This window comes from Pyxicephalus adspersus, chromosome 3, assembly GCF_032062135.1.
Source record: "Pyxicephalus adspersus chromosome 3, UCB_Pads_2.0, whole genome shotgun sequence".
In the NCBI taxonomy this organism is placed as follows: Eukaryota; Metazoa; Chordata; class Amphibia; order Anura; family Pyxicephalidae; genus Pyxicephalus; species Pyxicephalus adspersus.
This window is the reverse complement of record NC_092860.1, coordinates 145,308,592-145,333,008: the sequence shown is the minus strand read 5'-3', so window position 1 is coordinate 145,333,008 and position 24,417 is coordinate 145,308,592. Positions and strand designations below refer to the sequence as shown.

The window sequence follows — 24,417 nt, the reverse complement described above, 5'->3', positions numbered from 1 at the left end:
AATGTTTCAAGTCTGTTCTACAAAAGCACACTGAAAAATATATTCCAATTGGTAATAAGTTAAGAGGCTAAAATAAAACCTTTGTGGCTCACAGATGATGTTAAAAAAGCCATAAGGAACAAGAAAAGGGCATTCTAAAAATATAATCATTTTAAACTTATAAAGAATATAACAAAAAGATGTAAAAAAATGGAGATAAAATGAGCAAAACTTCAAAATGAAAGGTAGGTTGCAAAGGAAAGTAAGGCAAACCCCAACATTTTTTTTAAATATAATAATTGCAAAAAGATCAGATCTGAGCATGTAGGCCCCTTAAAGGATGTCGCTGGGTTGGTATCTAGGGATAAAGACAAGGCAGATTTACTTTTTTTTTATCTCTGTGTACACAAACGAAAATGACAGAGCTCAGGTCCAAATTCATATTAGCAATGTAACTGCTCTGAATAGTCACAGTGGCTCAAAATTGATATGAATGAGAAACAGTTGGGCAAAATTAGGGTTGACAAAGCACCAGGACCGGATGGATTACATCCACGTGTCCTCAAGAGCTGAGCTTGGTTATTTCAAAGCCATTATTTCTACTCTATTTTTTTTTTAAACTGGAGCAAAGTCATTACCAGTTAGTTTAACATCCATAGTTGGAAAGGTCTTAGAGAGTACCACATAAGGAGTTTCTGCTCGAGAATAATATTATAAGTGATAGTCAGCATGGCTTCAAGAAAGACCAAAGTTGTCCAACAAATTCCTCTCCTTTAATGAGGAAGTAAGTAAACAGGTAGACAGTAGAATAGCAGTTCATAAAGTGTACTTAGACTTTGCTTGGACTTGGACTTTGCTAAAGCATTTGACATTGTACCCCACAGATGGTTAATATGAAAGTTAGGGTCAATAGGTTTATAAAAGTCAATCTGTAAAAGGATTGAGAACTGGCTTAAAGATCGCATTCAGAGAGTTGTAATTAATGATTCATACACTGAATGGTCGAAGGCTATTAGTGGTGTACCCCAGGGTGTTGGGACCTGGACTATTTAACATGTTTGTAAATGGTATAGAGTTTGGGATTAAAAGTATAATTTCTGTGTTTTCAGATGACACCAAACTATGTAATGGAATTAGGTCCATACATAATGTCTATAATCTACAAGCAGACCTGGATGTACTGTTTGATTGGGCAGCCAAGTGGCAAATGACATTTAATATAGATAAATGTAAAGTTATGTACATGCATGGTTCATACTGTCCAGGGGGAATACTTTTGGGGGAAACAGAAATGGAAAAGGATCTGGGGGTTCTGGTAGATCATAGAGTTAATAACAGCATGCAATGCCAAGCTGCAATATCTAAAGATAGTAAAGTACTTTCTTGTATTAAAAGAAGAATAGACTGCAGAGATGGAGACATAGTCCTGCCCCTGTACAAAGTATTGGTCAGACCACATCTGGAATATGCAGTCCATTTTTGGGCACCAGTTCACAAAAAGGACATTGTGGAATTGGGGAGAGTGCAGAGAAGGGCAACTAAATGATTAAAAGGAATGGAGGAGCTCAGCTATGAGGAGAGATTAGCTGAACTGAATCTATTCCCCCTTGAGAAGAGACGTATAAGGGGGGATATGATCATCCTGTATAAATATATAAACAGTCCATATAGAGAACTCTCTTCCCAATTATTCACTTTGAGTTCATTACAAAGAACAAGAGGGCAGTCATTGCGTCTGGAGGAAAAAAGGTTTAAGCTCCTGATAAGGAAGGGATTCTTCACTGTAAGGTGAAAATGTGGAATCGGCTCCCTCAGGAAGTATTTTCTGCCTCTTCTTTACATTGCTTTAGGAAAAAGCTGGAAGCTTTTCTAGAAGCACAACATTTTAACTGGGTGTTAAGGCTTTAAAGTAAACATAACAGAGACTGTTGATCCAGGGAACATCAGATGACCTCATGGAATCAGGAAGGATTTTTTTCCCCCTATTGTACCAGGGTCTTTTTTTTGCCTTCATCTGGACCAACTATGTGTATGGGGTTTTATATCTGGGATATGTTTATTTCCCTAGTGGTTGAACTTGATGGACTTTTTTCAACCTAACCTACTATGTAACTATGTAATTAGTCATACACTCCCCACCAGATTACCTTTTGCTGACAAATTACACTATTTAAAAGACCCCATACCATAGCTCCAGAGCGCTCATGTGCGGGAAGCCATGTGTCACTCAAAGAGGAAGAACCTTTCCCCATAGTGACATCATGATGCCAGAACCCACCAACTGTCCCATTGCAGGTCTGAGCCTGCAATAGGAAAGTAAGCAGGTTGTGTCTCTGAGTGATAGGACAGTGGGCGGGTTGTGTCTCTGAGCCTATGATCCCTAGGGGGGATATGGTCCTCCCCCCAGCGGGGTCCTTCCCCAGACCCTGCTTAGGGGGGGCACCAGCCAGAGCTGCAGACCACCAAAATTTTCTCACGGACCACCGCTGTATTAAAGGACCATTGCCTACAGTGTGCAGAGAAATCAGAGCACGCTATTTAAGTAGAGGAGAGGATTATGTACAAATGTCTAAGACTGAAGAGAAGTCCAGAGTTTAATATACTGGAGTCGCTACATCCAAATCAATGTCAGGCTTGTTTCTGCAATGCTCATGGCAGTAACAGTTATCTACAGGGCACACACATTTGTGACAGGTGAACTCTTTGCCTTAATACATTATGCTGGTCTGCTGTACCCATAATCTGCAATTATTTTTTTGCCGCTCTCTAACTATCTCTGACACGAGAATAATTCACATCTATATTTTATCTTCATGACTGTTAATCACTAAAAGCAAACATAATGTTCAAAACTTTTAAAGGTTATAATGACTTTAAGATAAAGCTGCTTCCCCCGCTTTCTTACCTATGATTTATTCGAAAATCATTTATCTCCCCGATTTGTGCTTAGAAATTAAAGAAAGAAAATCAGCCTACATAATTAAATACCTGTCTTTCCCCATCACGTTTAATTGCCATGTTTAAGGCCGGATGGATCAACACAAAATAGGAAAATTAATGCGCTTCTGCTTGGAGTTTATAAATGATTGAACTCTGATGGAAGATTTGTCCTGGAGAAATTTTACAGATCTTTTAAAAGTTTTCTTCTTTTTCAAAATTATTTTCCAGAACAATAGTGTTACTTTAAAATAATTTAGTAATTATTGTTTACTACTCCTTTCACCATAAGCATACCAAAAGCCAAGTAACTATGCTGGAGTTTTTTGGAAAGTTGAAGAAAAATGAAAACAAGCACAGGGAGAGCATTCCATGCTGCATTCATAATAGGAACTGAACACAGCTCAACAAGGATGGAGTGCTATCCACGTCACCAAAATACTGACCTTTTCTAAATAAAATGGATCCCTTATCACGCACACCAGCAAAGTAAATGATCCAGCATTTCACTCATTGATGAGATTGCTGACATTAAAGTGGAACTGTAGTTTATTGCAGGACCGGGCAGGTCCTGTCCCTTCTGAAATAAAACATACCTACCTGCCTGATCAATATCTTCTTTTGAGTGTGAGCATACATGTTGCTTCATCCCAGCCAATCAAGATGATGAAAGTTTGGGATTTATGGAAGAAAAGAAAAAGAATATGGGGCCCAGGACTAGGGGATAGGGGAGGGTATTTAGAAATTGCGACCAGGCAGATAAGCGTATTTTAATTGCAAAAGGGACATCTCCTGTCCAAAGTGGAAAATAGAGGAGGTTGGTTGGGTCCTACTCCTTATGCCTGAAAAAGATCTCAGGCTTCAGCCTGACCAAGCTCAAACATAGCTGGTTTTTTGAGTTCTGGTAGCTACACAGAGCCACAGGAAATGAACAAAAGGTAAGTATTTGCAATACGAGCATCAGAAACCAGGTGGAACCCAGCTTAGCATGGAACCCATTCCAAACAGAGAAGCAAAGTTGCTGGAGTGGCATAAATGCAAAAATAACCAACTGAAACTCTATAGATGTACAAGAACCTTAGGCTTTTTGATCAATAAGCAGACAGGTACCATTTGGAATGGCTAGAACTGAGTATAGATATAGGCCAAGATTGTGTTCAGGTGTCCCAGATCCCCGCAGGACCAGGAGGACACCGCAGGTTCGGTGTTACCCTGCTCACATTCCTCTGCAGCCCTGTTCAGGAATCCTGTCCGCTGGTCACTTCCTGGTCTCAATCATGTTGCACTGCCCCTTTACCCCAGAGAACAGAAGTTCTGCTGGCAGAAGTGTAAACTCCACCTGAGCTGCCTCGGCTTAAGCACTCCCTCTGGTGGTGGGTTCTCCCACTTGCTGGTCATGTGATTCCCATCTGCCACATGACCTCCCCCATAAAAGGAAGTGACTGGCAACTATAAGTTGCCTGAACAAAGAGTCCCCTTAGGCTCTGTTTCCAGCTATCCTTGGCTACTTCTCGAGTTTGTTAATTTCCTGTGTAGGGACTCTAGCTTTGACCCTAGAGTACTCCTGCTTGCCGCCTACCTTGACCTCTGGCTTGTTTGACCACGCTTCTGTCTCACGTTCTGGCACCTCATATGATTCCTATCTGTCAGCAGTCACCAGCCTCTGTGTGCACGGGGTCTGCAACCTGGCAGTTGCCCGCAGCATAACATCTTCACCTCTAGTGGCTCTGGTGAAGACCGGGCAGCTGCTTAGACTGCTGAGACGGAAGGTCCACCATCCTGCCCTGTGGCACCATGACAACAGGTGTAGGGTCATTGTAAGTGTTGGGTCATTAGATGGGACCAAACCACAATGTCTTCTGATTGTCCTCCTCATACATCAGCCAACAGGAGAGGGGGGGAGAAATTAGTATATTAAGACAACCTGTTACTTGCCCGAATAGGAACACTACAGGTTTCCTTAGGAAGAGAGAAGAGTAAAGTTAAAAAACACCTTCTCATACTTTTTATAAGGTTCAGGAGTTTCACTTTGCACTGCCACTCTGAGGAGCTTGCAGGCCACAAATCCCAGTAAACGAGTATGTAAATAGCCCTAAGCCTTGCTACTGGCCAAATGGCTTGACCTTTTTACAGTCTATTTCATCTTGTAAAATCCCAATCTTTGACCCGATTTACAAGTTCCCCATGTCAACAGGTAAAGCTCAGATCTGTATAATTACCTGCACTGTTTAAATAAAGTGTTTATGTTGCTCCAAACTTTATGTTAGACTCCACTCAGTAAATAAATCTGCTTATTTCAAAACCTGGATGGTACCCATACCAACCAATCAAATGTTTGTGTTCCTTCTGTAACATAATCCAGAAACCAATACCACACAGGAATTCCATTGTTACAAGCAGTTCTGTTTTATTTGGAGTAGTTTTATTGTAAAACTAATTTTTGTTTTTCATAGTAACCATTTCTGGATGATGTTCCCCCATGCTGTGGCATTCAATGTGTTACAATATATTCTAAACAAAAAGTTTTATTGGTCCATTGTATTATCAAAACGATCTATCTTATATCTATAAAACTGTCATGTTTTTCTGACATCTTTTTTTTTGGAGGGTGTCAAATTTTGGGTAAAACTAAACTCTGAATTTTACTTATCCTTAGTAAAAAAATTTTCATTTCCTACATAACACCCCATCCCCCAGAAAAAAACTTTTTACGACTATCAGCCTCTACTCTTCTTAGTCCTACATGTGCCAGTAATGCATTAGAGAGAACATTGAAAGCTTCTTCGATCACAAGAGTTGATGTGAAAGGTCTATGTACAGTGCAAAGTGCTATTAAATAAGTTTAGGAAGAAATAATTGAATAACATAAACAACAACACTATACCAAACACAGCTTAAAAGCTTTTATGTAATTGAAATGTGTCCATGTTTTCTTTATGGTTTAATTTGGAATCACAAACCTATCAGAATGAACAAGTGTTCAGGTGAGAAGAAAGTTCATTTTCATAACTGAGCCTAGGATACTAAATATATTCTTCACTTTGCCTTTATCATAAGAGGAACTGGGATTGAAGTTACAGCGAATAAAAGTGATGGGAGGTGAGACATTCAGGGAGTTCATATCAGAACCTTATCCATCTCAGCATTATTAGGAATGTCTGTTGGTGTGCTCTGTATATAGCAGTTCCCATAAAGTCTCATATCTCATTCTCCCACAAGCCCTTGGGTCAAAGCAGAAATTCATGTTTTGCTTTCATCTCATCCTTGACACTTGGCATTTTTATTTATTTTTTTTACACAAGTGAATTTAAAGACTTCTGTTTTTTTTTCTTTTTTGGATAAAATAGGTAAAAGGTGGATCACATATGTCAATAAAGGAATCCAAAAATGTTGTTCTTGTTGTGTGGCATGTATACAATGAACAAATGAAAGTTCTGCAGCATAAAGAAAGTGTGTTGGTGGCATATTGTTTTACACGAGTGAATGCATGGCTCTGTTAATCATGAGGAAGGGGGCGCAATCAAGGTCACCCACCCTGCTGAAGGTTAAGAGAGCCTTATGACTGCTCCACATTACAGCCTATGCAGCAGAGTTTGGAACTCAAATCGTGCGGTAAGAAAAATCTCAGGTCCGGAGCTGCGCTGTGTATACTTACTGGAATCTTGATGTGTTTTGTGTATTTCATTAAGATTTTTGCAGTATGCAGTGTGAAACTTTGACTTTCTGCATAGCAGAAGATGGACTAAGTCATCACCCTTCAGGTCCAAGTCGAGTCACAAGTCATTGACACCAAGTCAAGTCTCAAGTCACCAAGAATTCTTCCAAGTCAAGTCCAAAGTGAAGTCACTTCATTTATCCCCATTTGTCCCCATATAGAAACAGAGCTCTGATGCTGTTCTTGAGCACAGGATCGGATTCTAAGTCCACGGATTTCTCCTCTGACATCTGAAGGTGGCAGGGAGGAAGGCATTGAGGCTTCTGTAACACCACCTTACTCCTTGTCCCCTCTGCTTTCAGAGGAGAAACCTGGAAGTCAAGTCACAAGTCGAGTAGAAAGTCACAAGTGAGCAAAATCCCCCACGTTGAGTCACAAGTCGTTCATTAGGGACTTGAGTTGGACTTAAGTCCAAGTCGCACGATTTGAGTTCCAAACTCCACTGCATAGGCTGTAATGTGGAGCAGTCATAAGGCTCTCTTAACCTTCTGTAGGGTGAATGACCTTGTTTGCGCCCCCTTCCTCATTGTTATTTGTCTAGTTCATTATTGCAGAGGGGACAGGCAATGTCCTTTCTTCAATAAAATACCTTGACATGCCTGATTGCTATGACTGAGCATGTTGCCAGGACATGCTGGGTATCCTGCATGAGCAGGAGTTACATCATGGCCAATCTAGATGGCACAAAAACCTAGAAAAGAAGAAAAAGTTGGTGGCACCCATGTTGAAATGAGAACAGGTGAGTGTATTGTAAAGAGTTGTGATCAGACAGGTAAAGTTATTTTATTGCATAAGGGACATCATCTGGGACATCAAAATTTTCACTAGCTATGAATTATTATTTACTATTTTCTAAATTCTGTGCAGTTAGGGAGACATTAGTCTCCAGACCGGAAGGCGACACCCTTGTATGTTTTGTCGGCCCTTCCATTACAGAACATTGACTGATAACACAACTTTTACAGGGGAAGCCCTCTTTGATTTGTTATTGCTGATTTGTTTCCTGGTTCAGACCTGTTTAGCTTCAATATGCTGAATAGTATGCATGGCCAATGCAATGACTTACAATGACTTAATTTTCATTTGGCTTACACATATCTGCCTGTATTATGTATCTCATAAGCAGTGGCTTTTAGAGCTTCAATTGGATTGAAATTGTCCAAAGTAGAGACAAATAAAAATTTTCAGAGTTCTTCTTTAGAATACCTGGAATTTGGGGAATTCCATGTTCAATGTTTCCCAGGGCATTTTACGACACTGAAAAACTTTGACTGGGAATAGTTCTTGTTTCCATTGAAAAATATACTGGCAGAGATATATTTATATTGGCACGATCAGAGGAAATTATATGTAAACCATTCAAAAGCTTTATGTTACTAAATAATATTGTTTTTGATTAGCCTGTATGACAATAATTCATATCAGACCCTAAGGATTCAGTACAGTGGGCTTCTCACAGTAGGTCCAGTTTATTTCAGGACTGATGGAGGCACAAATGTTAAAAAAAACTGTATAATCTATAATACAGTAATGTGAAAAAATAAGTGCACTCTACTGAATTTGTTAACTTTATAAGCATAATTAAACATCTGATTTTTATTCAAACAGTGCCTACAGATTAAAGTGATGTACCTAGGCAAATGACACAAAAACATTAACTTGTTATTCATCTTTGTAATTTAAATCAAGCTTTCCCAAACTTTTTTGCTTTTGTGGAAAACTCTGAATTTCCAGGTCTCAAGGAAGCCCTACTAAACCCAATTTTGTGAGGGCCAATGGGAAAATCCTCTTCAACCAGGGGCCATTGGAAAGAATGCCCTCCCTTACTGTGGTGGCTTGAACACCACCAATATAGACACCTAAAACATCCATTAGAGTCATGCAGCTGCCTCTACCAAATGGTGTTGACCCCAGAATTATGTTGGTGGATCAAATGGGATGAATTAGCCACAGTTTGAGGAAACTCAAGTAACCTTTGGCTGAACCATGGGGTTCTTTTCACATATCTTTCCAATGTGAATTTTTCACATTGGAAAGATACACTACTAAATTTATTACCCTTCAAATCCTTGAAAAAAAAAAAAAAGTGGATATGTTTTTGGGAGGTGACTATTGTAAGCATCCGTGGAAGTGTTGTATGATGTGTTCTCATCCCTATTAGTAGGCTGGTTGGCTTGTTGCATGAAGTGGGAAACTAATACATCTTCCAGCAGGATCAACAAGCAATAAAACCCAACAAAAACTGCTGTGTTAATGCTACATAAAGGCTGCATCATATTTTTGCCTTACTTTAATCTTGTAATTTACACTGTAGAACACCCCCGGGTTTTTAAATGAAAGCAGCTCAGTTGACATACGAGGACAGGAGCTATGACTAGGGCAAGGAGAAAAAAAGAACATTCATTCAGTTTGGTTATACAACCATGTTTTGAGTTCACAGCGATCAAATACCGGTAATTCTCTTTTCTTCTTTCAAGGCAAAACTATTATGTAATCTTAATTTGACGTTATTGCTTCAAAATACCTTTTTTTCACAGAAAAAAAGGATGATAGCAAGTTATAATGGTCCGGCTTTTTTTGGCAATAATTGTGGGAGGTGCACCAAATGGCAATCATGTACTGATATGAGCCCTGTTTATTGCACAAATACTAAACTATTTTAGTCCAGGCCAGCATAATAACACCATCCCAATAAATAGGTCCAATATATTGTGGGCTCAAAGCAAGCTTTAGGTGGACCCTATTTAGGGTCAGTTCATTAGTAGATTGAAGCCACTCGACACTCTTTTATATCTTTCAGGCATTTTGATGGCAATATCCTTGGTTCCTTAGGTTGGTCGGTCTATGTCAGCCTTTCTTGACCTTTTTAACGTGAAGAACCCTTGAAATAATGTTTGTGTCTTCAGGGAACCCCTTCGTATAATTACTATATCTACGGGTCACAATATATTAAAGTGATGATCAAGGAGAAGAATGCCTCTTACATTGCTGCTCATTGGGACAATTGTCAACCTTACAAATAGCCAACAAAAATTGGTGTCACCTAAACTGAGCTGAAAGGCACAAATTTCTCATTGTTTAACCTTTGGAGGAACCCTAGGGTTCAATGCAACCCTGGTTGAGAGACTCTAGTCTACCTACTGTGGCTGTTATAAAACCATCCCTTTTGTATTCCTTTTTTTTTTGTTTTAATTACTATGAAAGTAAGAAGACCCAAAAAATATTAGGAATGGGGTCAGTAAATAGGGACAGGAAGAGTTTACTGCTGGAGAGTGCCAACATATTACACAGTTCTTTACAAAGTCCATAGTCTTATCACTATCTGTTCCTCAATGGGGCTCACAATCTAATGTCCGTACCATGGTCATGTGTTATCAATGTGGTCTATGGACAATTTTTGAAGGAAAGCCAATTAACCTAACTGTATGATCTTTGGAGATGTGGGAGGAAACCCACACAGACACAGCGCGAACATACAAACTTCTTGAAGATAAAGTCCTGGCTGGAATTCAAACCTGTGACCTAGTGATGCATAGGCCAGAGTGCTAACCACTGAGCCAACGTGCTTGTGCATGTCCCATTTAGATTTTGTAATAAGTTGAAAAGTATTTTCCTCTCCTTTAGATTCCTTGTTTAAAATAGGAGTTTGCCATTCCTGCACTCCAGGGGGCCGAGATGCTCCCGGTCTATCTAGGTCATCATTTACTGTACCAAATGCAATTTTCCTCTACTTTACAGTGACTTTACGAAAAAGAGAACATTTATAAAAGGCGTAAATCCATTTTCTGGATTCACACTGGATCACACTCAATAGGGACTAATAGAATGAGCTATTCAGAAATAGCAACATCCCTGAGTAACGAAATGGACTGATAATATCTTTTCCTAGAAATAAAAGTACTCAGGTCCATTACCAGGAGAGCCAGTCTGCCGGTTTCAGGAGATAAGTTAGATTTCTTTTTTTATGGACGTGATGCTCACTCTATCTGTCACATTGCGCTCAGTATGATTTAATTAGACCTTCAATTACATAATATGTTGTGTTTTCAGATCGTAATTACCTTTATTATGTTACAAGAACATATTAATTAAATCCCTTTTTTATGTTGCTTTTAAATCCAGTTGCCTTTTGAAACTCTCAGATACAGAACAATGGGCTTTAAAGCTAACATTTCACAGACTCGGGCTACATTTACACACTAGATAAAAGTAGTTAAAAATGAAGGTTTACCAATGAGCAAACCTTATCTGTGAATGACTGCTTAGCACACAGTTAAATTCATATGGTAACAATACCATAGTTATAAATCTTTGACTGACAACTGTACAGATTAATTCATTTTTAGGAGCAAAAGTGACATAGATGTCGAAGTAATATGGAGGAAATGATGGATTTGAGTATTATTATTATTATTATTATTACACAGCATTTTTATGGCACCAACATATTATGCAGCGCTTTACAAAGCCCACAGTCATGTCACTAGCTGTCCATCAAAGAGGCTCACAATCTAATGTCCCTACCATAGTCATGTGTCTTTAATAGGGTCTAAAGACATTTTTGTGTGGGGGAAGCCAAATAAATGAACTGCATGGTCTTGAAATGTTCTTGTTATCTCAGACCTGTGATGGGAGATCGGTCCGGTTCTGGCATCATGACCTCACTCTGGGGGAAGTTGTTTCCCCTTTGAGTGACACACCGCCCCCGGTGCATGCACGGCCTGGGATCGGTAAGTTTAGTGGTCTGTGACATCCAAAAGATTGGGGACCACTGGTCTAACAGACAGAGGAATTCAGGTAGGCAAGTTAGAAAAGATGGGTTTTCAGGGTTGAGTAAAAGAATGTGTGTAAATTATAGAAGACCTTGTACTGTTATGTGGTAATAACCATTTGTACGGCCATATTTCAGTACACCTGCATGCTTAAGTATCTGACTGATCACAGACTGTATACATGCCAGATACCAACTGATCATCACACAAACTAATTCACTAAGATGTTTGTTCATTGTAATATTTATCATTCATCGTTATCTCTTTGGCTGTTGTTTTTACAGTTTTTACCAGAAATTTGGATGGAGAATAAACATTTCGGATAAACATTTTTTTCCTGTTCTATTGGGGACAGGCATTGGAATTCTATCCAAAACAAAAAAACAAACACTTTGCGTTTTGTTAAACATTAAGGCTGTTGTGTTCACATTGTTGGTGAGGTGGTGGTGCTTTTACTGCTTTCTCAAGCCAGGGAATAGCTGAATCTCAGTGATTAGGCAATCTGGCCAAGTTGCATTATGGGAAGGTTCAAACAATTGTAACAGATTGATCTTAGGTATCTCTGTAGAAACTAGTGGGTATTGTAGTAGATATATATTACTATATGACTATATTTTTTCCCATTGCCCTTTATTCTTTCCTAATTAAAGGTATGCAAGTTGTTCTGATTTCTCACCTGGCCACTAGACGGAGCCCCAAATGAGGGCATGACTTTAATTAAAACAACAATATATTAATTGGGAAACACTGGGATTGCCTATCCATACAGGTAGGCAGCTGTTTTACCTTCATGAAAAGAACTTTTCTTAGTTATTTCCTTTTTAATATTATCTGATTCGCTTGAAGACTGCAGCTTTCATTACAAAAATGTAAATGAATAGCAGTGATAACAAAGCATTCTGTTTTAAGTCAATTAGGAAGTTTTATTTTAGTTAGTTCAATAATAAAAAAAAAACCTTTTACTTCTCTGCAGCCATCTCTCAAGTTCCTCTGATTAGACCCCCTTTAAGCATTCATTTAATGAGGCTTTTAGAAGTCTTCTTTGATTCATCTAAATGCTTTTTTTTTTTTTTTTTTTTGCATAAATCTTTTTAGGATCTCAACAGGCTATAACGATCAGAGAGACATTTAGTAAACTTGATGTTCCCTCTTCTATAACATCAATAAGAACAGTGAAGGCTGTGCTTTGATTTATGAAATGATTCAGTGTTCCTTTTCCATTGCTTCATTCAACTAGGTGAACTAGGTGAACTAAAAAGTGATGTGGGGCTGATTACTGTTTGTACAATTGGGGACGTAGTCCAGAGGACAAGTAAAGCTATTGGTGAAAACCACAAAGCAATCAGGCAATGACTTTCTAATTTAACAGATGGGTTGTACTTGGTTGGTACACATGAAACTTTTGAAGGGAGAAAAAAATTGAAATGAGAGCTCTTCCTGGGTGGAATCTCAGGCTAACATGGATCGCAGCTTGGACAATGCTGACATAATATAATACTGTTCTGTATGAGAGAAAAGGAGGAATTAGGGAAAAGACAAGGTGAAGGAGAAGAAAGGAAAAAGGAGAAGGAAAGGAAGGATTAGAGGAGAAGAGAAGGAAATGAGAGGTTACTGGGGAGGGGAAGGAAAATGAAAAGAGGGATTAGGGGAAAGTAGTAAGAGAATGAAAAGAAGGATTACTGGAGAGGAAAATGAGAAGGGAAGAAATGATTAGGAGACAGAATAAGGAGAATGAAAGGATGGATTAGGGGAGAGGAAAAGGAAAGGACATATTATGGGAGAGAAGAAGGAGAAGGAAAGGATTAGGGGAGAGAAGAAGAAGGAAAGAAGGTATTAGGGGAGAGGAGAATGAAAAGAGGGAATATGGGAGAGGAAAAGGAGAAGGAAAGAAAGAATTAGGAGAATGAAAGGAAAAGATTAGAGGAGAGGAAAGGGAGAAGAAAGGAATGATTTAGGAGAGAAGGAGAAGGAAGGATTATGGGAGAAGGAAAGGAAGGGATTAGGGGAGACTGAAGGATTATGGGAGTTGAAAAGGAGAAGGAAAGGAAGGAATACGGGGAGAGGAAAAGGAGAAGAAAGGAAAGGATTAGGGGAGAGGGAAGGTTTATGGGAGAGGAAAAGGAAATGAAGAATAAGGAGAGAGGAGAATGAAAGGAAGGGTAAAGGGGAGAAGGGGAGAGGAAAATGATAAGAAAGGAAGGGATTAGGGGAGAGGGAAGGATTATGGAAGAGGAAAAGGAGAAGGAAAGGAAGGATTAGGGGCAAGGAGAAGGAAATTAGGGATTAGAGGGAGAGGAGAAGGAAAGGGGAAATAATGGGAGCAGAGAAGGAAAGAAGTGAATTTAATAAAGGAGGAGGCAGTAGGAAGGATTTAAGGACAAATTAAAGATGAATTAAAGACAAAATGAAGGAAGATGGAAGTAATGAAGCTGAAGATCTGAAAGCAAATTTGTAAAAAATGGGTAGGAGCAAAGCAAACATGGTAGAAAGAAAAAGGATGGACAGGACATTTTTTATAACTATTTACGAATATAAATAGGATATATACAGTCACTTTCTGTTGGATTATAATAGATTTCATTGTGCATTCAGGCTTTAGCAAGTCTGACAATTCTGTCCCTGGTCAGAAGGATCCCCATTTTGATACATGTTATTATAGTAATAAAAATAAGGTGTTGCAAAGCAAAGATGATATGTAGAAGGGTAAAAATCTTTAGGCACGAACCTCTTCATGTTATTGAAGGTACTTAATTAGTTCCTAACTGAAATAAAGAAGCAAAGAGGAAGGGAAGTAACCTGAAAGAAATGAAAGAAGAAAAGGAAAAAAGAAACATAGGAGGCAAAGGAGGAGGAAGGACAAAAGGGGAAAGCAAAGGAATAAAGGAGGGAGAGAATGAAGTGAATGTGAAAAGATAGAAGAAAAGAAAAAAGGAATAGAGAGGAGGGTAGGAAGGGGGGGGGGGGGCAAGAAAAAGGAATTAGGGAAGAACAGAAGAACAGAAAAGGAAGGACAAAAGGGGACAACAGAATAAGACAATAAATTGAAATAGGGAGGGCAATAAAGTAATGTGTAAAGAAAGAAGGATAGAGGCCAAAAATGGGTAAAAGAGTAAGAAGGAAGAGCAGGAGACATAGAAAAAATAGAGGGAGGCATAATGGGAGGACATAAAATTCACCCATGAAACATGCATCTTAATCATAAAACCCAAGGTGTCTTTAACCCCTAACTCTTAACCCTAATTGGAACATTAACCTAATTTTTCATTGAACCCATTTAAAATCAACATTCAATTCAAGGCATCATGTCCAGGAGATGCAAAGACCTAAGTCAAGGACCCTGCTGCAAGATCTTGTAGGCAACTAACCATTAGGAATGTGTCTCTTGCTCAAAAAGATCTGGAGCTTTGGCTTGGCTGTAGGGCTCTTATTAGTGTGTTATAAATATTTTTGCATCTTTTTCATCTCAGAAAGTTTTCACCATCTACCAGTTCTCAGTTAAGTAGTAAAGCTGGACTTTCTCAAAACAGAAATCTTCCAATGTTTCAACAAGGATTCTGCTTTTAAGGTTATAGAGTGTTACTCGGTTGGAATTCTTTGTGATATCAGCAGTCGATATCCTTAGCACCTTGTAGTAGAGTCAAGGATTCAATTTCTATAACCCCCATGGCATTAAAAACAGAATCCTACTTGGAACATGGACAACACCTGGGTCATCTGTAAAGCTTCTGCCTTCGTATCAACTATATCAATTGGTTTTGTGCAAGACCATATTTGGTTAGTTGAGATGACATTCTGATTTCTCTTTGATCTGCAATACCAAACTACCCAGCAGTTAAACAAATCAAATATTTCAGAAATATTAGTTATAGAAGTAAGAGTTTCTTGAAGAAGCCAAACAGTGCCGAGACACGTTCTCGCCGTTTTGTTATGATTCAGCCGAGCTTGTAAGAGAAATGTACAGCCAATGTCAACACACATGGGTTTATTTAATAAAGATAGGAACAAACAGGGACTTTTATCACTGCCATGTTATGAAAGGCCTTGAAGAAACACTTTAACCATCCATATATCTGAAAACATGTAAAGAAAGAGACCCACGTACAACTCTGGAAAAGGCCTAAAAAATCAGCAGGATCTTATACTAATAGTACGAGGGCCTCATTTATCAAAATGCCTGAAAATAGAACAGTTTTTATTGTTCCTGGCAAACTTACAGATTTTTTTCAACTATTTCCACTTTTAAATAGAAAAAATAACCCTGTTGGATTTTGATTGGCTGCAGTGGGCATCTAGGTCTAAGTCGGCACATCTCCCTCTGGTCTCTCCAAGGGTACTTTTAGATTGATGTGAGATCCTGGATGTTCAATGTCAAAGATCGCCATTTTAACCGAGATTCCATTAGTTTTATGTATACATACCAAGCATATCCAATAAGGCATGGCAAAGCAAAGATGATGTGTACAAAGAGAATTCCATTTCAACATATCCTTTCATGTTTCTGAAATTACATCAGTTGAAATTGAGTTCTAACCAGATGCTAGATGTACCCATCATATTGTCATAGTCATAGTCATATAATCCATCTTTCTGCAGTAAGGAAAATGGCACCATTTAACACAAAACTTGTAGGCAAAGGGCATACCCCTCCTTTTTCCCAGGTCCTATATAAGACTCAATACAGACATAAAAAATGTCTATACCCAAGAGTGGTATTTTACCACCTACGTTTCTTTACTTGCTTTTGAACCAAAATAATTAATATTGTAGGGGTTGAATAAAACATTATTGTTATATCTCATTTAGTAATGAAATAAAAAGTTTTCTTTTTTATAGAGGTCTATGATTTACATAGGTGTTTCTCAAGAAGGGTTCCATGGAACCCTAATATTCCTCCAGATTGCTTGATAAACCAGCAATATGGACCCCTAAGGTCAGTTGACACCAATGATCTTTTTTTGCTATCTCTATGGGTGACATTCTTCCCCCTGCCCAGCGATGTAAGAGGCATGCTCCCCACTGACCATAAGGCTAATATACTGTGAGCTTTAAATATAGTAATTATAGCAGGGGTTCCCCAAGTTATTTCAAAGATTCATCCATGTTAATAAAGGTCAAGAAAGGGACATGGGGATTGGGTTTAAAAAAAGAACAGTTGGGAGCTGTACCAAGTCCCATCCGATTCAAACTATGGTGTACTAATGTATTTGGTTATTGTGCATAAGCAAAAGGGTACTAGACAACTAATGCACCAAAATGTACATTTTGGTGCATGAAAACAAAATGAAAACAAAAAAGCAAAAATGAAAACAAAATGTAACATTTTTTCTAATGCAATAGTTCATTGGGTAAGTGCAAGGAACTTTGAATATAACTGTTAGAAAATCCAAGCACACATTGGGTTGTGTAACAATGATATAGATAACGTCAATTTTTTTTTTTTTTTTTAGAGAAAGTAGAGTTTTCCTTTAAATATTTTATTAAGTCTTAATAAAGAACAGTTTGAGTTTCAATAAAAAGTTTGACTGTTGTTCAAAATCCTGGCATTCTTCGTTTACTTTGTCTGTGTCTGAAGATATATTTATTATCTCTTTTGGCTTCATGTTGCCACACTCATTTACTTCCGAATGGAAAAATCCAGTGTTTTCAGCTTTTAGTAATTAGTTATCGCTAGGATTCTGCAGTACTTGGAGGATGAAGATACGCTTGTGGAGTATGTGATTTCATAAGTGCTCAGAGTGTGATAGGCTGGCTTCAATTCTTTTATTTTTAGACAGGTATTTGTTAGTATTATGAAGATTAGAAGAGCTGCTTCTTGAAGTGAATCTACCCGTTCTTGTTAGTACAATATATTGAGTACAAGGCTAAATTACCATAGAGAAGGTGGAACTATTGTAAACTTTTTTTCATTTAAAGATTAAATTGCATTTTTAAACTTGATTAAATAAGTATAAACTTTACATGGCTAATATATATATATATATATATATATATATATATATATATATATATAGTTACATAGTAGGTTAGGTTAAAAAAAGACATTTTTTAGTTATATATATATATATATATACATTTTATTGACATATTTTTAGTATATAAGTCCATCAAGTTCAACCACGGGGGAAATAAACATATGCCAGATATAAAACCCTATAAGACATAGTTGGTCCAGAGGAAGGCAAAGAAAAACCCTGGTACAATTTGCTCCAACAGGGGGAAAAATTCCTTCCTGATTCCATTAATTCCATTGCATAGTTTGGTGTCATCTGCAAACACAGAAATGGTACTTTTAATCCCAAACTCTATATCATTTATAAAGATGTTAAACAGTAAAGGTCCCAACACTGAATTCTCTGTTTAGTAAATCTGCTTTTTCTTTATCCCCAGTTTCCAACCCAGCAACATCCTTTAAGGGGCCTACATGTGCAGATCTGATCTGTTTGCTATATATATTTTTTTTTTAAATGTTGGGGGTTTGCCTTACTTTCCTTTGCAATTTGTCATTCATTTTGAAGTTTTGCACATTTATCTCCTTTTTACATCTTTTGTTATATTCTTTATAGTTCAAATGATAAAGGTGATCCTTCGTTTTTATATTTTTGGAATGACCTATTCTTGTTATTTGTGGCTTTTTTAACATCAGCTGTGAGTCACATAGGTTTTAATTTTAGCCTCTTAAACTTATTACCCATTATTATTAAACATTATTAAACAGGATTTATATAGCGCCAACATATTACGCAGCGCTGTACATTAAATATTACCCATTGGAATATAATAGTGTGCTTTTGTAGAACAGACTTAAAACATTCCTATTTCTGTTCTGTGTTTTTTGAGGACAATATTGTCTCCCAGTCCAAGTCACAGAGAGCCGCCCTTGATAATGGAAAATTTGCTCTCTTATAATGAAATGTTTTTATCTTTCCTGTTTTTGGTTGCTGTTTACAGCTTACATTAAATGAAATCATATTATGGTCATTGCTACCCAGATTCTCTTTTATTTGCACATGTGTTATAAGCTCTGCATTGCAAAGAACTAGGTCCAGCAGAGTATCATTTCTAGTTGGGGCTTCTATAAACTGTACCATAAAATTATCTTGCATTAAATTCACAAATTTCCTCCCTTTGCTGTTCCAGTAGTGCCATTACTCCAGGCAATGTCAGGGTAGTTGAAATCCCCCATGATTAAAACACTTCCACTTTTTGCTGCTTTTTCTATCTGTGCTAGTAGTTGATTTTCTATTTCTTCCATAGCACTGGGGGGCCTATAGCAGACTTCAATAATTAATTGTGTGTTATTCAACTCCACATTCAACTCCACCCATAATGCCTCAACCTCATTTCTTGTTCCATTGACAATTTCTTCTTTCACATTCACTTTCAGATCACTTCTCACATACAGACAAAACATATATATATATTACAATTCCAGTATTAATATATGTCAAAAGGAGTGCATCAACTGTGGTCTATAGTGACTGGTCAATGTGTACAATGGTTACCATTCATATTACCGACCTTCTGCCACCTATATTGTAAACATAACATAATCCTTTCACTTAGAGCTTTGTTCCTTGCTGCAGCCACAAACGCATAATAATACAAAGTACATCTCAATAATCATTTACATAGTATTAACACTTATTAAAGCCCTCTAGAACTGGAGAAAATGGACTATCGTGGAGGAACCTGGGTGACCCAGGAAAACTGTAACGGTTCTAGTCCAGGATTGAAAACATTTGCAAATTTATAGATTTTTTTTACTTATTTTTAAATCCTCTGCAGGTCTGTTGGATCACCCAGGTTCTCCCATTATAGTATATTTTCACTAGACTTTAATAAATCAGGACCTTTGTATGTAGTTTGTCTATTTGTCCAGGCAAAACCTACAATGGGGAAAGGTCAGACATTTTGTCAAGTATTTATTGCTGATTGTGTCCCCATTGGTGAGATTCACCATTTTTTTTTCGTTCTGGTGATTCCAGGAAGTAAAGAGAAAGCTAAATCGAAACTTTTTTTTCAAGTTTTTGGTAGGATGGCAAAATAAACCTTGTTAGGTTGATGGTTAGTGAAATAATGACTAGTAGACTAACAGTGAAAGCAGCAGAATGATACGTAAAGGAGGCACACATCAAAAGAATGAATCAAGCAGGAGCAGGGAGATTCTTGCACTTCAGGTCCTCAGGTACATCTTCTTCTCCACCAAGAACAGTGAGCATCACAGTAGTTACATCACCAAATGTCACCACAAAACCATGAGCCTAGCAATAAGAGATAGCAGTGTCCTAGTTTATCTTACACTGCAGATGTAACACAATGAGACTTAAGAATCAAAAATACCCAGGGAAAACAAGTGCATACCTAATATTTTTGAGTTTAGGTCCACTTTAATATTGATTTAACATAGATCTGTTTGATATATGAAGAACTCTGTTATCATGAACTATATAACTTTTTGAAGATATATATATCATCTGCCTACATTTAAAATGTATCTATCTATATCTATCTATAAATATATTCCAATCTTCCTAACCACTTGGTCCTCCATGTTGGTGAATTAAGCTACCAATGTCCACATGTCTACTGGTTTCTATTTACAGTTTACACGCTATAAAAAATTAAATATAACTTGCTGTTTATAAAGACTATAGTTATATAAATATAAGTTAGATGATTGAGAAGTGCCAGCACAGGTATATATATATATATATATATATATATATATTATGTGTCTGTACAGCAATTGTAGTTCAGTGATGTTAACTTGATTTGTGTATAACATCTCCTCTACAGCCTTCAATTTATTTTAAGATTCACTTTCTGAACACCTCTTTTGATTTAGGTTTAGATAAGCTTTAAGTAGACTATTTTGTAAATGATTCATACTAATCCTAGTTTTCTCTTTTCTTCTTTATTCAGGATCTTTCTTTCCTTCTTTGAAGCCTTCCGAAGGTGTCTTCAAAGTGATCTTCTGGCTGGGCTACTTTAATAGCTGTGTCAACCCCATCATTTATCCGTGTTCCAGCAAAGAATTTAAAAGAGCATTTATAAGGCTGCTGAGATGTCGATGCCGTAGGAGAAGGCGTCCTCTCTGGAGGGTCTATGACCATCAATGGAGGACATCAATGACCAGTTCACGGAGAGGTTCTGAAGTTGAAACCACAGACTTCTCTTCAATGAACTCGTCATTTATTTATAACCCTGGTAACCAAGGGATAGCTACAAAGAGGAAAAGTGTGGATTTTAATAGCTGGAAACTTATCTCCCCTTTTCAGAAATCTTCTTCACAGCTGAAAGAGAAAATGAACAACCTCTCTAATAAAATTCGCAGCAGCTCAACCAAGAGCAACGTGGCGGCGCCCTACAAAAGTGAAGTTGAATCCATCTCAATGGCCGTCTCTAATGACTTTACAGAACTTGAGTATCAAATGTATGATTTATCAGACTGCTGTGGACTCAGAGAAACTGATATATAGATGTCTTCTATTAATATTTTGTTTGTGGGGAGGGGGGTTGTTTCAAACATAGTGATTTTATTGGAAAACAAATGTGGATTATAAATGATTTTTTGGTATGAATATAAGTAAAGAAAAACTAAAAACTAAAAGAATCGTATGTGATCATATGAAGTTGTAGGTATCTTTGTTAGAAAACATTGTCCATAAACAATAATACCAAAAAAAACCTGGAGGCATATAGGCTGTCACTGCTGTCTCCTCATCCTCCAAAAATTGCTAACTGCCTACGTAAATCAATGAGTTCAATATTTCCTTGGATAGTAGATAACCCAGCAGATATGCACAGATGAGACGTTCACTCTATACTGATATATCTGCTTGTTCTAGGAAAGTGCACTGAAGCCATCAGGACAGAATGAGAGCCAAATGGTATTTTCATGGGGGGTCAGCAATGGCTAAATCCATTCTTACAGACTTTGTTAGATCTGTTTATACCTGGTTGTGCCATAGCTTGGCAGAATGTTTTTTAAGCTATATTTGCCAAATACTAGATCTTGAGTAATATGCTTCTGTTTGGCTTCAATAGGATATTTATATATTCCTTCCCAAAAGCAATTTTTTTATTCTTTTGTTATACTTTAAAAATGTTTTTTGTTTTTGAATTTGGATAGGTACAGGACTAAAGGACTATATTGTTTTACATCAACACTAGTAACAAAACAGATTCATTTTAACGGTGATGAAAGGGGCCTTTTCCAGAGTTTAATTTATTCTAAATAGAACCATTAGAACAACCTTTCTCAAGCTTCATAAATAGTTTACAGTATTTTCCCCAGATTTTTTTTTAAGCTGGGTGGACAAAAGTTGTAGGCAGGTAGGGACTTCTGCATTATCACCCATCTTTTCAGTAACAAGCCAAGCGTTTACTGAAAATTGCGGGGTGGTGGACCCAACTAAAAGGGGCTGGGGAGAACACTGGTTTACTATGGAGGGACCTTTGGAGTAATGTTTAAAAATATTCTATATGCAACTGATTGTGCATTAGCATGATTGGTAAGTTGATTATATGATAACAAATTAATATATTTTACATATCATTTTTAAATACTCCTATTGTTTATAACAAAAATATTTTCAATAGTAATTATGAAATGAAACAAAATATACTAATGTCAGAAATGCAGTTACTAAGCATGATGGTGCTTTCCAAAATTGGTGGTCAATGGAGATATGCCCCTTACATTATTGGTCACCTTGCATTGGGGGTAAATGCCTCTTATGTTGGTGGTGATTGGAATGCCTTTACATTGGTAAACAGCTAAAAAAGTATCACTGGTTACCTTAGAGATAAGAGGGGCAAAGGGAAATGATACTGCCATTGTTCACCCCTCAAATAACTCCTTACAACCTCTAAAGGGACCCCAAGGTATTGACTGAGAAAGGATGCCATGGGCGCCAATCCCATTGACACATTCTTTGCTGATAATATGTATGACTTACCAGTTCCTTACAGATATTTAAACATAATAAGTAGCTTGGATAAGCTGCAAAATGTTTTTAACATGACATAAAATTTAATTTGAATGGGACTAACTCCTACTAATTATAAAAAAAAATTATTTCAGGACAATATTACATTATTTTTAAGATGCTCATTTGTTTGGTTATGTAAATCCTCTAAAATGTATTATTTGCATAGAGAACATGCTTGTCACTGACCCAGGAAAAGCATTGGGCCAGTGTGGTCAAAACTCTCTGATAACGTTTAGGTTTAGAAACTCCTAAACTAAACATATAAGAAGACAATCAACAATATCACCCTGCATATTTCTTGCATAGCAGGTAAACGTAAACTAGCTTGAGCTTACTACCCACCATGAGCCTCCTGAATTACTGGCTGACAAACACACCAAGGGCTCCATTTATCAAACAGGGAATTTAGCATTCCCACAACCTTTGCCTCATGGAAATCAGTTACTCCCATTGAAACACATAGACCTGGAAGATTCCCATGAGCTCCAAGTGTATTTGATAGTGAATTTGTCTACTACAAGAAGAAATCAGGCCTTGAGCCTACACTTTGTTAGTAGTTTTTCTACTAGGTATATTGAACTCTATATTGTATTGCTGGAATTACTTTTTTGACCATTAGCCTCAAAACATTTAGGGCATGTTTGGACTGGTGGTTTGTAAAGTGGTTCCACTGAAGTTCACCACTGTCCATCAATCCTCATCTTATGTCCTGGTTTGTCCCCAAAATCAATAGGAGCTTTGTTTTGAAGCAGTCATTCACTTTTAAAGCTTTTTTTTAACACTTCTTGCAGAGTTTCCGGATGCTGCTTGAACAGCTTTTAAAAACCTGAATTGTATCAGTTATATATGCTTGAACAAGTACTTGTATAGGGGTTGAATATTATTTACTAGCATTCTAGAGGACAGGAAATCTGCAATGCTCAACAAAAACGCATTGTTTAAAGCTAATCAGTACTCTCTTCAAACTACCCACAACCTCTATTGAACACCAAGTGGTTGAAAATAGGAGCTCAGGAGTGCTTAAGTACTTGGTTCACAAATACCTATTTCAACTTACTAGATTCTCATTCTTTACTCCTTGATTCCCTCCTTTTTCACAGGAAAGGTAAAAGCAGATTAAATGTAAACAGTTGTAAACAAGTAATTATAGTCACCCACAATAATATAAAAACAGCACAAATCAGATTACTAGGAACTTGTTTTTTATAAGGATAAAATTTTTCATGATAAAAATCTTGTCTCTATCACACCAAAGTATAAAAAAGGATGTTTTGCTTTTTTGAGTAATCCTAAAATGAAGTTTACTTGTACATTGTTGTGATATTATAAACTTAGGGATTGCATCCTTAGGCACTATACCTGTAGGTTTGTTTTACTTTTGTCTTTAACACGCTCAAATAGTAATAGGACTTTAAAGGCACCTAAATCACTTATAATCACACTTTATTTTTAAGAAACATAAACCATAATTTAATACATTTTTAAAACAGAAAGTATACATTTAAATCCACATTGCATACATTTCGTCTTGCTGATTATGACCTGTTTCACGGGATTTACTTCCTCGGGAACAACAGGACATAGACATCTTAATTTAACTACAATTATAACAAAATTATTGGTTATTACCCAGCCATAGCAGAGAAATAATAAATATAAAAACTTTAAATACCCTTGTATACTTGATGATTTAAAGCATGGTGTCACAGGTTAACACGTACCCTTGCTGAACTTGAGAAAAGGCGGATAGCACTGTTACTATTGTCATTCCTATGTCCTCCTTAAATACCCAACTGCAGAAAAACTCGGACCTGCTCACACCTACAACATAACATCAAAGGCAAAGCCTTTATTTCAGAATCCACTTTCCTGCTAATGTTAGGAGGGATTCCTATGAATATTTTTAGCATCAAACAGCATTAAATAAAAGAGTAAGAAACACAGTTATGAAATCATATACACAGCTCGTGGCAGCAAAAAAAGTTTTCATTACCTGACAATGGTATTAAAATGTACTCCC

The 24,417-nt window shown here is 37.2% G+C and overlaps 1 protein-coding gene across 1 annotated transcript in view; it reads left to right on the top strand.

Annotated features, from left to right (window-relative positions):
- Window positions 1-21,078, top strand: part of ADRA1D (adrenoceptor alpha 1D) — a 105,416-nt gene extending 84,338 nt beyond the window's left edge. The window contains exon 2 of the mRNA XM_072406641.1: window positions 20,326-21,078. Coding sequence (XP_072262742.1) covers window positions 20,326-20,882 — 557 coding nt within the window. The 3' untranslated portion in view covers window positions 20,883-21,078. The remainder of the gene's footprint in view (window positions 1-20,325) is intronic.
- The last annotated feature ends 3,339 nt before the right edge of the window (window positions 21,079-24,417 follow it).